The sequence below is a fragment of the Strix aluco genome, chromosome 4 (assembly GCF_031877795.1).
Source record: "Strix aluco isolate bStrAlu1 chromosome 4, bStrAlu1.hap1, whole genome shotgun sequence".
NCBI classification, from domain to species: Eukaryota; Metazoa; Chordata; class Aves; order Strigiformes; family Strigidae; genus Strix; species Strix aluco.
This window is the reverse complement of record NC_133934.1, coordinates 105,321,984-105,339,708: the sequence shown is the minus strand read 5'-3', so window position 1 is coordinate 105,339,708 and position 17,725 is coordinate 105,321,984. Positions and strand designations below refer to the sequence as shown.

Genomic DNA, 17,725 nt, shown 5'->3' with positions numbered 1-17,725 from the left:
GAAGAGCTTGATATACCAAACAAATTTTGGAGGAAAAAGTGACTGGGGAAAGCAGGAAAAGAACACAGCAAATGTAATTAAATGATATCAAGTAGTACGTTTATTTCAGATAGTAAGTCAGCTTCTGACAGTGAGATGTATTAGAATATAGTCTCTGAAGGTAAAGGATGGAAGGCAGGCCTGTTGCTCAAGATACTGAATGTTTGTACGGTGCCTAGCACAATGAGGTCCTGGTCCTTAACTGGGGCTCCTAGGTGCTCCAGGAAAACAAACACTTAGGCTTTAGGAGAATGGACTGCATAAACAGTTTTGAAATGGTGTTCCACGACAAGGGCTAAATGACACCTAAGCAGCAGACTTCACCTTTTAAGTTCTGCAAGAGAGAAACTTGGTCCAGGAGGTCTTCTCCAACTCCAGTTTTATGATTCATTCTCCATCTACCCACCTGCTCCGTGCACTGTTAAAGCAATGTTCACTCATCCCACTGCAACATGGTGAGCCTCTAGGAGGAATAATCGATCCCACTTCAGTCACCACATATAAGAGGGCGGAAAAAAGAGCAGCTGGTCTCACCCTCCTCTACTCCAATAATAGACTCAGTGTCTGGCAGGTGCAGAGACTCAACACCAAGGCTGGGTTGAGAGTTCATGGAGATGAGATTCTTACTATGCACTGTAGATTCTTCCAGCAAACTGCTGCCCATCAGTGACTCTATTTGGAAAAAAAGGGTAAAACAAAATTCTCATGATGTAATGATACTGTAATATAAGATACAATCGCTGCCCCACTTCAAGTCACACAGACTTCTTCCCTAGACACCTACTCTATCCATTTCTACTCTTTGGGCATCTGGCACTCCAATGGATGGTAAGCCCTATAGTTATTGTTTTGAGTTGCAGTATGGTGGGATCTCATGCAGGCTTGGTTTTCTCTTTAAATAATTCATACTGCATAAAAAAAACAGGCTGCTTACAACAAAAATACATAATGAAGGACACAAATTCCATGTAAAAAAAAGATCCTAGATTCATGTTAATTTTGAAAACAATAAACCTATCTGCTCCTTGACCACAATACAGAAATACGCCTTTGTCTTCTGTCCTAGAAAAGGGGAAGGTGAGCAATCCATCCTCATCTCCAAGAACAGTATTTTATTCCTTACTGGCTTGTGGTCTCATATTTTCAGGACAAACAATCTTCCCTTCTCTTTGACCATCCACTAACTCTTTCCACCACTTCTCCCCCACAGACAGTGCCCTCCCTTCCTTACCTGGCTGTTCTCGCTCTCTGCTACCAGCTGTTCCAATTCGGGAGTGGTGTTTCCTCATATGCACATTTCTGCTACCACTCTGGGAAAATGTCTTCCCACAAATTTGGCACTGATGGGGCTTCACTCCTTGAAGTAGAGAGGGGAAAAAATATCCCAAGAATTACCACATTGAGAAGAAAAACCTCATCAACCGAGAAGCCAATAATACTGTTTTGAAATGGCTGTTGACACCACTGGTGCTAATTATCAGTGAAAAAACAAATGAGAAATGTTCCTGTTTCCTGGAGAGCAATAAGCTTCCAGAACAGAAGAGTTTTAGATATCCCTATTGCCAGCTGTTGGAAAACTCAAGTCTGAAGAGTAACGTAAAGTCTTCGAGTCTGATTTATGAGAGGGAACAAGTTATTTGGAATCTCTTACTCAGTGACATGGAAATATTTGATGTCCCATACCTAGAATAAAATGACCGAAAGCAAGGAAGCAGAGGCAAGGAAGCTATGTCCTGCCATCACACAACAAATTTCAGCATCTGGTTTACATGACTGAGCAGAGACTGGATGATGACTTGTCACTGTGAATGGATTTCCCTTTTACAGAGCAGACTAACATTTTCACCATACAACAAGTATGATGTCCATACATGTGAGATCAATAGCATGGAAGCCAAGGAGGCAGGGAAGAAAAGGTGTGGAGAACTCAAGTAGTCCCAAAAGTTACTCCTCCAATAAAATCTCCCCTTCCCAAAACATGCCATATTCATCATGTGCTGATGATATTTAAGATAGATCAATCAAAACAGAAGGCAGAGGCTTTGAAACACTTGTGAAATACATTTCCATCTAATGCTTTGTCCAATTACAAGTATGTAATATTAAAAAATAAAGGAAAACCCTACCTATGTCAGAAACCCACTCATGAGACAGTTCAGATTTGAATGGCTTTGATTAATATACAGAGGTGCTACATTCTCCCTTTTAAATAACAAAATGGCAGCTATGAAACAGATATCCAACTTCATGACATTTTAGAAACAATTTTTAAAATGTCATTTGAATTTAGAAACATAAAATTTAGAAACAAACAACAGAAAAGATTAAAGCATACAGGCTACAGGCACCACAAAGGAAGTTGTGAAACACTGTGACCAGAAGTCCTGTAGAAACCAGGGGATTTTTCTTAAGGAAATCAAATTAAAGTCCTACAATAAAGATCTTTTCTTAGATAAGTCACAGAATGTCAGATGAAGACTCCTACCTGAGTGGACAACCAAATGTTTCCGAAGGCTGGAGTATTCGGCAAAGGAGCGACCGCATCCCTGTGCCTCACACAGAAAGGGTTTTTCCCCTACAAGGGAAAAGCAAGTTCTTAGATTTTTGGGATCACAACTTGACCTGATTGTCCAAGTCCCTGAGAACAGCCTCGAGATCTCTACCCCATTCCCCCTTTTGGCCTTACATGCAACAAAGTTCAACGGAAATTATGTATATGCTTCCTAAGACTTTTAAAGCATTCTCTTAATCAGCTTTCAAGAGGAAACACCGGCATTCTTTCTGAAATATTCTTAGATCATCATTCACTGAAGGCAAAGCAAGGGTCCACTATTTCTAAATAGATCTTCCAGGTATATAAATACCAGAAGAGTAATATTAAAGTACCTGGACTATGATATATCTTCTACATGCAGTTCTTAACAACCAGCTCTCTGCTCCACACACTCCCAGGATCCTGTTCCCTTTCTGCCTCTCAGTGCCAAAAATCCCATTAACTGTACTTCCCTTCATATCAGATTCTATACTTTATTTCAGATCAGGCTGAACTTGCCAAAATCCTGTGAGAGATGTGTCAGTCATTTATATTTATGTGTGGAGGAACAGTAATTCAAGGCACAATTTGTTCTCATAGGCTGAAATTTTTTATTTTTATATATCTCCACAGCTATTTTTGTATTTGTCTAAACAAAGATAAATTGGGAGGTGACTAGACTAATGCAATGCAATATAATTAATCTGCTCTAAACACCCTCTTAATAAAGCCTTAATAAAACCAGAGGTAACTTTTGCCTGCAACATCCCACTAAAGAACTCAATATACCATGTTTAACACTATGATTTCAAGTCTTTAACTAGACTACTGTATCAGAGTAACAGCAAGTCCCCAGGAGATTAAGCAAGCTATTTTAGCTATTTTATTGTCTAACATATACATAGTTCTTTCAGAGTAAACTTGTTTTTAAAGCTGTTTCTACTGTGATTTTGCCTTTAGAAGTCCTCTCCCTACAGTTCATTGCTCAGCTTCTTATCTACTACAGCATTCAACAGATCTGAGCAAAAAAGATCAACACAGTATGTTCTGATTGGTGTTACAAAGCTGAAATACGTAGCAGATTCTCAAGCACTGATTGTACCTTCTGGCTTGTTATAAATATTTAAAATTTGGAAGAAGGAAGAAAAACTACCATTGACAAAAATAATAGTACACAGTTTATCTATAAGAAACCCTAGATCTATTTACACCTGCAGTTTTATAACACCTTTGGTCTGATCAAACTCTTAATTGCATATCATCAATTTGCAGGTAAGAAAGTTATTATTTACTCCTCCAGATGCTACTGCTCTCTTGGTTGCAGAACACTCACTCTACCATAGCGGATTGTGCATGGGCCTATTTATCTGCATCTTGGCTGGAAGCTTTAAGTGCAAAAGAAAACTGCAAAAATTATGGCTGCTGTTACTACACATTCAAAATTTTATTATTGGTATATATAATGCTTAACTACATCCCAACATCTGCCCCCAAACCGTGTGTTCTAGCTAGACTGCAAATTCTTTAAAATAGCAACCTTTTTCCATGTGTAGCTACAAACTGCATACCATACGGTAGTGTTTAAGTAAGGCAGAAGGCACAAACAGCTGCTGGCAGCCCACATAATCTGCAATTTCATTTTACTAGAGAGGCCTTGTGCTCTCACAGTTGTCAAGGTTATTTTGAAGCGTTAATTAACTGTAATGCGATGCTACCTTCCTAGGCCATCAGGGAATCTCTACCAATATTCTGAGAGGCTTGAACTGGGCCATTTGTTTAAGTGGTGTGATAACCAACCCTGAGGCTTAAAAAACCAAACAAACCCACCAGAATATTCACTATGAACTTTGCTAACTATTAAATTGCTATTCATTTCAGCAGTAACTTATGTGCCTCTCTTAAACCACCTTCTAGGATAAAAACACCTAAAGCATTTTATGTAGTTCTCAAGGCTTTGGCTGGTACACCAACTTCTAAAAATATTGACAAGGCAGGATGAAATTCTCCAGAGGAGACATCATAAACAAACCATGTATAAAATACAGCACTATGAAATAAAGGTTCTTGTTTTAATATAAAAAGCTGAGCATGAGTTAAGAGTACATAGGCTCCAGCATATGGTAACATCCTGAATTAGCATTAGCACAGAGCTGTTTGCATGCTAAAATGCTGTATTCTAATTATTGCCCTTTTCTACTAGACTTTGCTCCTATATTTTTGCAACTCATTCCACTGAACTCCTCATTTCCCTAAATTTCCCAAATGTAGTCATTCTACAAGAACCATAGGTAACATAAGTTAGTCAGATTCAGCCAGATGTCAGTACAGCTACAATTGTGTCCACCAGGACTCCACACCGGAGAAATATCTACGCTATTGTGCCTTTCAGGAATTTAAAATAGCTTCTTTATAAAAACAATTACAGCAGTCGTGTTCACTAACTATTCCCTTGGGAACAGTCTAGTCTCCCCAAAACAACTCACAACCCTCCCTCCGTCAAACAGCTTGAGGGGAGAAGGGAATCTTCAGAGCGTGGGTCTGAGCAAAGTACAGCATCATCATATGGTATCTGAAGGGTGAAACCTGTGTGAAATTGTACAGGGGGTAAGCAGTTGATTAATGTGCCCTATTGGTCAATGTGAATTGATATAAAAGGGACATTAATGAAGGGCAGAGATAAACAACATAATATTCTCAAAAGTTTGAGGACAGAGGAGGAAGTGGTTTATTCCTCAGTAAAGACCCCACCTCTGCAGACCACAAATAGGTGAGGTCTAAAACACACCAGTGTGAATTCGTAGGTGGTTCTTCAGATTTCCAGCTGTCGTGAACTGTTTCCCGCAGCCCAGCTCTGTGCACACGAAGGGTTTTTCACCATTATGAGTTCTCATGTGCACCTTCAGCCTCTGTAAGACATAGAAACTCTTTCCACAGCCTTCTGCTGGGCAGGTGAAGGAGCGGTCGTTCCTGGAAAGCAACAAAATAGCTGTTTCATTACCAGCCACTGCAATGTATTTTTCATGAACACCTGACTTCTTTTTTTGATTAAATAAAAAGTAAAAACATTTAAACCAAAATTAATTATATCAGAAAATGGAGAGACTCGACCGAAGTGAGTGACCTAAATTAGTCCTAAGGAACCAGACTCTGGGTGGTCCACTGGAATAATCCATTCAGGTAATATCTTTTCATCTTATTACCTTGCCTATTCCCTACCCAGAATGATTTAGTAAAGCAGATTGTATAGGAATGTTGTGGAATTTCAGTCACTGGAGGATCAAAAATTACTGTATGTGTACACATAACATATGCAATTACTGCTGGCCCTGTCTCAGGGCAAGATGATGGGCTCATGTCTGTTGGAGTCCTTCACAGTTTTTAAGCTTCTCGTCTACAATTTACCTTACAGACTGCCAATTTCTTAGCTAAAAAAGATTAGGGTCATTTGTTAGAGCAAGCAACTTTGTTCAAGGATATATAAAAATATGATAGCATGCTACAAGTTCTAATGTTCACTATACCACAGAAGCGATACTGATGGTCTTTACTGACCACCTGTTAAAATACAAATATTCTAAACCAAACAATAACAAGGACCTACAAAAATAATCCAAATCTGGTCAAAGTGTTTCAACACAAATGACCTAGAGCAAGCAACAGGCCTAGTACTTCCAAGAGCAATACCAGGTTTTCACAGCTCGTCGATGTCAAAAACTAGCATTATCCCAAATACAGAGCACAGTTTTTCAAAGTCATGACTTTGAAACATATAGCTTTATTCTGCTCACCGGTGTGTTTTCAGATGATACTTGAAGTGAGCTGGCCACACAAATGTCCGATCGCAGCCCTCAACTGTGCACTTCAGCTTCCTTTCCACGCGAGATAAATGAGGAATTGGGCTAGAGTCTTTCGGCTGCCCATCTCCTGAGCACAGATGAACATTTTCACCTGGAAGAAAAAGCCCACCAAAATCTAAATAAGATACAGATTACTATGTGTCAAATTTAATATATAAACCCAGCATCATATATGATACAGGACTGTAAAGCAGGTATGTGCCTGGCTACTAATTGTTTACCATGTCCTACATGCTGCTGCCTAGCCCAAAACAGGGATCAGACACAAATTTGCAAACCTTACCAGGCCCATAAACTATTCCCAACAACCTAGCTGTATCAGATCAGCTGCTACCAGATGAGGCTTACCACAAGAATAGAAAGCCAATACATCAAAAACTGTAAAAATTATATCAACATCAACCAACCAATTTTAAGTATCAGCCAGAATAACTCTTTTTAAAAACACCTTAGCTAAAAGAAAAGAGATATTGCATTTGTTTGCAATTATTTATTAAAATAATTGTCATAAAGCTTGTGACTAAATCCAATTATGTATTCTCCAGAAAGCTGAGCTCCAAACCCAGTGGAGCTAGGAAGAAAGTATGAATTACAGTATGCATTAAAAACAGACACTTCAATGTGAAAATGAAAGTTGAAATACAGGCAGCTGCAGTCAGAATGAAGATACTCTTTACATGTACCAGAGAACAGGCAGACTACAATGGAACTGCTGGCTCCACTAAAGTTCATTCCCCGAGAAAAACTGGGGACCCTATTTATATTGCAAAAAAATACATGGTTGTTTTGTGTAATTCTGTCACTGATGATTTGAAGATGTCAGAACAGATCAAAAGCAAGAGAAAGTGAAAGAGAGGAGGAAACCAGCTGAAACTAGGGGCCTTCTATGGAACATTCAACTTTTGAGACAGAATCAGGGGATTTCCTACCATTATTGCTTGCTTTGGCATTCTTGGCAAGCTGTGCCCGAGTGGCAGCAATTAAACTGTCATGGGCCAATTCTTGCACTCGTAGGAACCACGGGGTACTGCTGTCTGTGCTATCATGAGAGAGAAAATCATTCCCAGAATCTTCTGCTTCATCTTGAACAAACACCAAGTGCTCTGCTGGAGACCCCAGCCCTAGAAAAGAAGACAACCTCATGAAACAGAAGGATAATGTAACAGAGGGAAATTTCTTTTTGATTTTTTGTCTTCGCTGACCTCGACATTGTAGAAAGCTGTTGATGATTAAATGCTCCTGAAATACCCAATAATGCCCAGCAAATTTCATGGTCTTTCCCCTCATAAGCAGCAGGGACAGAGCTGTTACTCGTATCTCCTGCATTCTGCTGTCTGAGACATACCCAGCCAGATGACAAAGAGAAGGAGAATTACCTGCTCTTGTTAGGTTGAGAAGAATAAATGAAGTGCTGTCACTGGGCTGGAGGTCTTGCAATAAACTGGAAGTCTCTGGAGTTGACAGAAGTTCAGATGGTTTCTGTACATTCTGTGCCCTTGTTTCCTCTCCATCAGGGCCCACATTTACCTGGAGACTTCTCAAGACAGCAGATGAAGAAACATCTTTGGAAGAATTGGTGTGACTTGGAGAAGTGAGATCTCTTTCATCATCTAGTGAAGAAAGTGCAACCGAAGTAAATAAAAGTATAAATACACTATGACTAAAAGATACCTATGAAGTTATTTTTCTAGAAAAAAAATCAGAACTTGAGAGAGATTGAAGGAGGAGGGAATTTTCTATAACTAGTCAGACTTCACTGTTAAATGAGAAAAGTTTCAGTCAGCCTTCTGAACTTGTTCCTCCATGCCTGGAATGCCTTATCAGCAAGAGGCAGTGACCGCAGTGGTGCAGTAAAGAGAGCTGTGTGAAGGGCACGCTTGCTAAGGTCTGCCGCATAGATTTTACCTGGCAACATGAGTCTGTTGCATTCTGAGGTCTCAGTAACAGGAAGGAGAGAAAGACAGGTGATGTCTTTTGGTTCGGATTCCACCAGCCCTTGCCCCAGTGGAATAGAAGTATTCTGAACAAACTGAACCAGCAGCTGAAAAAAGATACTGAAGATTAGGTCAAGAACAGCACAAATCACTTAAAAAGGTACTAAACCCGTCCATTACCCCCTACTGTCTTGTAGGAGACACTGAATATAATCCCATGAATACACATAAAAGTAAATGGAAGCTTTTCAATTTACATTAATGGCAAAGAAGGAATTGTTTCTATTTGTCATCTCTGAAGTACCTATAAAAATTCTCATTTCTTTAACATACAATAAACAGCTCTGGATCATTGCAGACTACTCTGAAGGCTACTTAGGCTATATTCCTTTTTAATTCATCTTTTACTAAGATGAATTTTACCAATATATGCCACATTTTAAGGCATATATTCCTTTTTAATTCATCTTTTACCACTTGATACTTTACTACACTAACCTTCCAAGTAAATGTTTTCTATGCTCAGCCTTTGGTACAGGTATTTTTTTAAATCATTGTCATTAAATACTTAACTGAAAGAAAGCTAGCCTTTTTAAAATAAAAAAGCCAGCAAAAGACTAGTTGCAAAGATGTCTAGCTAATGGCTATTCAAAATAGGCAGATAATGATCAGAGGAACAAGGTTGGTATGACAAGGGGGAGAACACAGACAGTCTTATCCATCCAAATCAGCTATTCCTAAAACCATCAAAGATGGACAATTAAAGTCATTGTCCTTAGTGTAAAACCCACCCACTAAGGGGATTCAACAGAAGAAACCCTCTCCAGAATACTGTGCAAAAAACAAGGGGGACTATTGCACAAAGAGGTATAGGACTTATGCTGGGAAGCATTCCCTGGGGAGGACTTTGGGACTGAACAAGAGATTTGGGGGATCGTACAGGACTTACTATGCATTGTTTAAGGGAAAGGTCAATGGCAGGAAAAGGAAGGGGTCAAGGTGGATCAGGGCAGAACAAACAGAAAAATGGAGAGGGAAGGATAGAAGAGGCTCATTACATATAAGCAGAAAGTTGGTCAATTCAGTTGTCTGGTGCAGTCTAACCATTGCAGTCCCTCCTGTCTTCTTATTAAATGCCATTCCTAACTACCTCCTGTGTGATCCCTATCTCTAGAGTGTGTGTGTGTGTGTGTGTGTGTGTGAGAGAGAGAGAGAGAGAGAGAGAGAGAGAGAGAGAGAGAGAGAGAGAGAGATATGCTAGTGAACTCCAAGCCAGGCTAGTTGGCAAGCAAAATGAGAAGTGTGGGGACAGATCCTGGAGAAACCCATGAAGGTTTTCTCTAGGCAGCAACCCTTGGAAACAGAATCAGGCACTCTGCGTTGCCTGTGTTTATTTGGGTAAAGCGACAAGCGTCCTACTTGTCTCAATCTGTTTGGCACCAGTCACATCTGTACAGTGCATGTGTGTGTGCACCTCTTTGAAAACTGTACTAGACCTCACTAGTGGCTGGATCTAAGATCAGAAATAGGGAGCAGCCCTCATCCTGACGGGCCCAGGAGGTGAAAGATTCCCTGGGTCATTCAGTCCAGCAGATTTAGCCATCCTTAACATCAGTCAGATCTGGCAATACAAAAATTACTTCTGGCTAACTCCTAAAAATCTTGAGTTTCAAAAAAAGAACCTGACATTTGAAAAGGAACTGGAAGTCAGAGAAATGCCTTTCCTCACCCCTGAAAGTCTCCCCATATTTAACCAAGTTCAGAGCAGCAAAGCATGCACCTGGTTTAGTCATTCTGTCCCCCTGAGAACACCTCAAGCTTTTGTCAGACTACTGGATATATATAATGCTGGACTCCTCTTTACCTCCAAGGCACAGACACAGAAATAAGACTCTCTTTTTTTCTGTTACCAGTGCCACACCAGTCCATACTAAAATATTCTAATTTAACAAAGGAAGTGCTGCTGGGAGTTAGGAGATAACACAGCCCAACGTTTGCAATCGACTGAACTAATTCTTCTGTGAACGCCACAAGCTTTTTTAACAAACATGGTCTCAAATCCCTCCCTTATATGGAATTAAACTTCCTTCCAGAGACCAGAAAGACTGAAAAGGGTCAACTGTAACAGATCCAGACACATACTCCACACTTCAGAGAAAATGCCCCTCAAAAACCATATGTAGGATCTATTTGTTTGGCTGTAAATTCTGTCAAACAGACTTACTCCTATACTCACACTCTCAAAATATTTTGAAAAACACAGATGAAATAAATATGAAAAATAATAACATGCCAAAAACTTAACCCTCAAGTCACTATTCCTTATCTCTAGGAAACTCCTTGACATAAAGATCCTGCATTCTGCTGCTGTCTAGCAAACAACTGTATGCAACAGACTTCCTTTATCTTTGGCATTTAAAAAGAAACTGTACAAGATAATTATTCAAAAGCTACCACCCTCATTGTGACACATTTTAGCATGCATTCATGCAGAGCCCAGATGGACTTGTCTGTGCAGTGAGATGGTTCATCAGTGTCAAAAGAAACAGAGTAAAAAAGCATGATATGCCCATGGTATATTTGTGATTAAAACTTAACAGTCACTAATAATTTGAGTCTTATTTTTTATGTTGCAATTGTCTTAGTATTTAATTTTCAGAATTACTGGCACCCAATTCCAAATTATTTCTATAGCAGATACCAGCCTTTGAGTTTCTCCTACATCAGGACAAAGTTCATTAAATAAAAGAAACTGCAGAGAAAACTTAATAGTTTGGGCTCTGATTTCTCTATGCTTATTGCCTCTCATGAAAACACTGGAAATACTGATGCTTCTTCAAACAGTTTTACCTCTAAGAGCTAGTGCTGTCAGAGCCCTGAAGCCTTAATTGTCCTGAGTGGTCTCACCTGGACCTCCACCCACCCTCTGCCCAGGGGCTCTGTTTAAGCTCAGCCTGTGCTCTCTAGTCCCTTCCTGAGCTGTGTTGTAGGTTTACCTGTCTCAAAGCCCTATCTCCTGGATAGACCACAGACTTTTACTGCATCAGTGTCTTCAGCCCCATCTCCTGCTACTCCTGACTGGACTCTCTGGATAGACCCTGGACCTGGTTCATCACTTTGCCTCATCCAGGGCTGTGGATGGACCCTGTTCCCAGCACCATCTCTGCCTGCCACGCTCAGGTGCTGCAGTAGCTCCCAGCTCACCCTCCCCCTTAGGAGCAGTCTGTCATTGTTGACAATTATGAAGGTAAAACTTAAGTCTTGAAGTCATTCAGATGGCAATATGCCACTTCAACTAGGCCACAAGCCAGACTGCAGTTTGAAAGGTTAGCATGTTTTCCTCTTAGATATATTGTAAGATTATTCAGAGGCCTCAGTCAGAAGAGGGAACTATCTTTATATTGTCAAAAAAATGCATAGGCAATAAGAGACAGTCCCTCTCCCAAGGCCATGCATTCTAATTTAAGATTAAAAAATAGGAGAAAGAGGGGTAAAAAAAGAAGAGACTTAGGAATAACAAAGCCAGGCAGCCAGAAGAAAGAAGTTTAGACTAAAAAAACATAGGCAGCAAGATGGCTCTAAATTACTGGATTCTTTTATTTAAATGCTGTTCATGATCCCTACTGCTGCCTATTCTACCATGAAACACTTCTTTTATGGACTCTTTTTATAGAAAGCCTTAGATAAAACTTCTCTCCTAAAGTAGGAAAGCTTTACTTTGAACCCTACACTTCAACACAGCAACATTAAGTCACTATGGAAAAGCAAACTGCAGCAGCCACAAACAGATGCTCAGAAGAAAATAGACACTTTTAATTGTAAAGTAATAACAAGCTGGTACAGAGAATTAAAAGGGAGCAAAAGAAGCAGAAGTAAACAAAAGGACATGAATCATGCTTATTATTAAAATTTGGAATAAAAAACCCCAACCCTTCCCACAAACTAAAGCAAACCAATCACCAACTCTACATCAAATAATTCAGAGAAAAAAAAAATTTCATGTGACAGTTATATCTTGACAGCTAAGTACTTCCATAAACCTTGCTTCCTGTTCAAAATCACTGAATACCTTTGACAACTACAGCAACTGGAATATAGGAAAAAAATCATTACAAACACTGTGTCATGCTTTCTTAAGTTTCTTTTAATTTGGTTTTGCAGTTGAAAGCAAATAGGAAATCGTAAGGGTATCTGGGAGTTAGCTAGTCAGCATAAAAAACAGCCTAGGAACAGGAGAGGTGATAAGTTAAATGTGCAGATACACAAACTCTAACAAAGTGCAGATAAGAGAGAGTAACAAAGACCAGAACTCCTGAGACATTGACGGATGGGCCATTACAGGAACGACTTGAATGTGACCTTGAAGAAATTCAACCAGAAACGTTGTAAGAAATAGGAACAATGTTATCATGGATTACCAGAACTCATCTCACAAGCAAGAGCAAACTTCTTATGGGATATGAGGGAAATTCTGGGACCAGGTAAAACTTATTATTAAGATCTCTTAAGATGAGGAAGCTGTGGGAATGTGAAAAACGGGGCTGTTTAGGGGAAGGATCAAGGTGGATAGGAGGGGAAGGGGTTGGCCACATGTTAGCAGGCTGCAGGTCAGTACACTGCTCTGCCTTGTCACTGTAGTCTATCTGGTCTTCTTCTCAAATGTTCTTTGCTCCTAAATAGTTGCTGAGGATGTTCATCTAGTTAGCTTTACACTGGACTAGCCTGTCATAGTCTGGAAACCCAAGATCCTGGCCAGAGACTGGATTAAAAAGCCCAGGGCCTGGAGGTAGATCCTGGAAGGACTCAGGTTTGGCAGAGACTGGACAGATGCATGGCTGTGAGTATGCATGTCAGCTGAGCGAGGGCATGTGTGTGATATGTTAGCAAACTGCAAATTTCAAGCCTGGTTACCTGATGAGTAGGAACAGGATTAGGCCATTTGTCGTCTTCCTGTTCCATGTGAATGCCATTTGTGGTTGGGGGGGGTGCCTGTAAAAGTAGCATCCTGCCATGTGTTAGTATTTACAGCCACACATGTCTGTACTGTCTACGTGTGCATGGGAGCATATTTGCAGTTCAGGCTCAGCCTCACTTCTGTGTGCACCTGGGAACCGTCCAGTGGTCTCTTGTCTGAAGGACCAGGAGGGGAGGAATCTCCTGGATGCTACAGTTTGTCAGATCTCATAACCACATAATATCTGGTATCACAAACAGGAGCCAGATGGGCTGTAAGTATTCCCGAGGTGGTGACTATAGAATCCCTATGTAAGGAGGGGACTGATCGTTCTCCAAGTACGGCCAAAGTGCTAGAATTTGCAACCAAGCAGACAGAACATCTTGGGGCACCTGATTAGGAATAGTTAGGGAAACTGAATGCACAGAATATTAACAGAACACAAAAGAAATGATAAGAGGTGTGAGGTAGCTTTACTCTATAGCCAAGATATATCTCTTGGAATTTGAAACAAATTTTGATATTGATTAATTGCAAAAGGACATCCTTGACTTAAAGATTCAAATTTTATGGGCCAGACATGAGTCATACAGAGAGAATCTATAAGTCTTGGAGGGACAAAATGGGCAAAATTCAGCAGCATCTTGCTATGGAGAATTTTTTTTTTGGCTCTTCCATACCACCTTCTTGAATATACCCTCCTTTTACTCCCTCTGCTGAAACACCACATGACTCTGAAAATCCTGTAAGTAGTGTATGTACTAAAAATGTAAATATTTCTTGGCTCTTGATAGTAAACAAATAATTGTCATCCCTGCTGGACAACAAGAGATGGCTGGACAGGATGATCCCAGGGTCTATCACCACAAACAGTGCAGAATGCTTGTCTTGCCAAGAAGCTTAGATAATGACTCGAGGGGAAAAAAACCCACATCAAAAAAAAAAAATCTTTTTAAAGAACTGGGAATCCCTCCTAGAAATCCTTAAAAAAAAAAAAAGCACAACAGAAACAAATGAAAATATGGCCATCTGGGATGGATCAGGTTGGTTTGTGTCCCATAACAGACCCCCTTCATCAGATCATTCAGAAGCCAAGGAGTGTCAGGCAGCTGCTCTGTTTGAGGTGGGGATGGCTGGGAGGGACAGGGGAGGAAGGTTCTCTAGTACTAATGTTCAAGTCTATCCTCCACTGGACAGCTGGAGAGCTAGACTAGACTCCCAGAGCAGCAGGGACCATGGGTTTTTATCCATATGGTTTCTGTTCTAAATTTAACCAGTGAACCGCTACAAAATAAAGAGGTCAAAAGGTCATTTAGCAGAGAAGGAGGGGTGAGGGGGAAAGGAGGGGTTGGAGCTGGAGGGTGTGGAGGGCAGGAGGCTTGTTAGCTAGAAACTGGGATGTCTTCCTCCCATACAACCTCTGGGGAATTAATTCATCCTTAGGAGTCTATCCTCGTGAGGCACCGATGAGGAGAGAAAGGAGAGGCTAAAATACCTCCCTCCACCCCCTTTTCAACAGCCAATTCAAGTTAGAGAGCTGTAGTTCACTTTAATGTGTTAGAGCTACCCCCGAGAGCAGAAAACACCCTGCAGTGGACCCCTGTGGGGGAGGTGGCTTGGAAATACTTGCAATTGTAACAAATCACCCTGAAGGCTTAAAGCATGCAAAAAGCAGATCTTATCAGTTCCCTGAGGAATGCTCATAATACAGCTTTGGGGGCAGGGAGTCCAGAAGAAAAAAGTCTGACCTTACAAACCATCTTCAAACAACTTGGTAACTTCCTATGAAAAGAGGATTCACCTCTTCTTAAGTATTAAACATTTACTGGCATGTTGGTGGCTTCTTTAGAGATAAAACCAGTGACAAAGGAATTTATGCAATCCATCAATAGTGCTTTGATTAATATTATTTAGATGTTACACAAATACAGTTAGCTCTTAATTAATACCTTTCTCACATGGTAGGGGATATGAAAGAACATCTGTGGCTATAAGAATTATGGTGCCCTGGCTAACCAAAGGATACAAAATCATTGTTGACTTTCAGAGATACTTGAATTGCTATTTAGGAAAGGTGTAAAAAAGGGTATCTACCAGTTTCACATCAAAGGAGTAGAAAACAGTACTAACTTAACACTCAGCTTTCACAATTAGAACCAGAAAGAGGCTGTGCATAGATTTGGTAATCCACAATGTCAGTGAATCCCAATCTGTAGCATAAAATAGCCCTGATCAAGGTTGAGGAACATGGTTTAGAAGACAGCATCTATGGAAAGGATGCCCTCTGCAACCACCGTAGCTTTCATGCATCAAGCCTGTTCCTACTGGAGAATGGCCTACTCTGCTCTGGGCTTGCTGGGAAGGAAATGTACCTCTGCTATGGGGAAATAGGACTATTATGTAAACATGCCTAATTAACAAATACCTTGCTCAAATTGAGAAAAAACAAGGCCCACTACAGCTCCTATTCGAGGAATGAGGGAGCAAGCACTCCAACTATCCAGGTCCTGGGCTGTCAGAAACAATCTATGGGAATTCACCCACTCACAGACTGAAGTAACAAAGTCCCCTGACCTTATAATTCAGAACTGGGAGAAAATTGGATAGAAGTTAAGAGATATCAACCACAAGGCAAGAGAAAGCCTCAAAACTCCCTGCAGCCCATGCTGAGACTACTCATGGCTACTACGAATTTGCAGCTACTTTTCCTGAATAGTGTGATTGGAAAGGCTTTGGCTGCTCCATTAAGAAACAAATACCTTAACCACATGACCTGGGCTGTGACAAATTACCAGCATGTAATCATCATTCTCTTTAGAATACCAGTTTAACGTACCTGCTGTATTGCATATGGACTGAAAAGGGATAAAAACAGAAGACTCAATAAAACCAATTCAATTTAACCAATTCAATTTAAACTTGCAAACTTCCTGAAAAGGTACTTCATAGCTCCTCTGCTCTAGGACCTTAGCCTTCTAAAAAGCTAAAGCTGAGAACCAGAAAAGCAAGGACACAAAGCGATACAGTCCTCTGCACTTTTAAGTAGGTGAATGTACAGATAGCTGGCTAATGGCTATTCAGCTGAAAAGACAAAGGCAAGAAATGGGAGAGGTAATAAATTGAACATACAAATCTGTTGAATGTAACAAACTGCAGACTGTTGTATCTAGCAAATTATAGGTAAGAGTAACAAAGACCAGAACTCCTCAGACACTGATCAGTAGGCCACTGCTGAAGTGAAATCTTGAAGAGGTTCAACCAGAACTTTTGTAACTGGTAAGAAAACAAAATTGTCTTTGGTTATCTGAATGGGTCTCACAGGAAAGACCAAACTTACTATCCGATATAACAAGAACTGCAGGATGTGTAAAACTTATTATGCAATGTTTAGGGGGAGGATCAAAGGAGGAATCAAGGTGGGTAAGTGGAGAAAGAACCGTGGGTATGGGGGAGAGAAGAGACACCAATCATATGTTCACTGGCTGCTGGTCAGTACACTGCTGTGTCTGATCACTGCAGTCCCTTCTATCTACTTACTAAGCATATTCCTAAACATTCTACCCACAAGTGAGCGCACTGCTAGTGAACTTCTAGCTGACTAATGTGTGAGGAGGAGGCAACCATAGTCTGAAAAAAACCCAAGATTCCAGCCAGAAACTGGCTAAAAAGCCCTGGGTCTGCACACAGATACCGGAAAGACTTCAGGTCTGGCAGAGACCAGGCACATCTGTGACTGTGAGTATGCATGAGAGCTGCGTGATGAGGGTATAGATATATTCCACTAACAAACTTTAGTGTTGTTCATGCTGTTTGTGTTTACCTCTTAAAGGTACTTTTACCTGTGCATGTGTTAATCTGTTTGTGGCCAGCTGTGCATGCACTGTGTGCACACACATACATCACTGCAATTCACACTCAGCCGTGCTACTGGCTGAGCCTGGGAATGGTCCAGCAGCCTCACACCAAGCAACCGGGATCCCCTGGGTGCTGCTGCCTACCACTTCTGCCAACTGCTTAATGGAAACACGAGTACTTTAAAGAACAGAACTGGCTGATGCTAACAGAATAATGCAGACTCCCCAAAGCCAAGTGAAGTCAGTTTGGTTTGAGGGAAAGAAGTAGTCAATACAGTAATTTATTTTATTCTTGTAACAGAAAGAACATTATAAAAGTGAGAAAAATAATGTAACCTGAGAAAAGGCAAGAGTATTGGCTGACAATGAATGGAGGGGGAAAAAACCTGCAGTATTCTTTAATCTTTTACCATTCGAATCAAAACTCAGAAGCATTACAAGATGCCACTGAAAACACTTTGAGAATTGACATGTAAGCAGCAAACTGAGTAAACTCATTGAACTTTTTCTAAGTGTTGCCCATAAATGTTCCTGGGAACCAAAGCCAGTTCACA

At 40.5% G+C, this 17,725-nt stretch overlaps 1 protein-coding gene across 8 annotated transcripts in view; it reads right to left on the bottom strand.

Moving 5' to 3' along the window:
• Window positions 1-77: 77 nt before the first annotated feature.
• ZNF410 (zinc finger protein 410) overlaps window positions 78-17,725 on the bottom strand; it is a 22,323-nt gene continuing 4,675 nt past the window's right edge. For all 8 annotated transcript variants that reach the window (XM_074824701.1, XM_074824697.1, XM_074824702.1 and 5 more), the window contains 8 exons: window positions 8,335-8,470; window positions 7,806-8,039; window positions 7,359-7,550; window positions 6,361-6,520; window positions 5,358-5,539; window positions 2,525-2,614; window positions 1,271-1,396; window positions 78-711 (listed from right to left, as the gene is read on the bottom strand). In XM_074824701.1, the coding sequence (XP_074680802.1) occupies window positions 527-711; window positions 1,271-1,396; window positions 2,525-2,614; window positions 5,358-5,539; window positions 6,361-6,520; window positions 7,359-7,550; window positions 7,806-8,039; window positions 8,335-8,470 (1,305 nt within the window). In that variant the 3' untranslated portion in view covers window positions 78-526. The remainder of the gene's footprint in view (window positions 712-1,270; window positions 1,397-2,524; window positions 2,615-5,357; window positions 5,540-6,360; window positions 6,521-7,358; window positions 7,551-7,805; window positions 8,040-8,334; window positions 8,471-17,725) is intronic.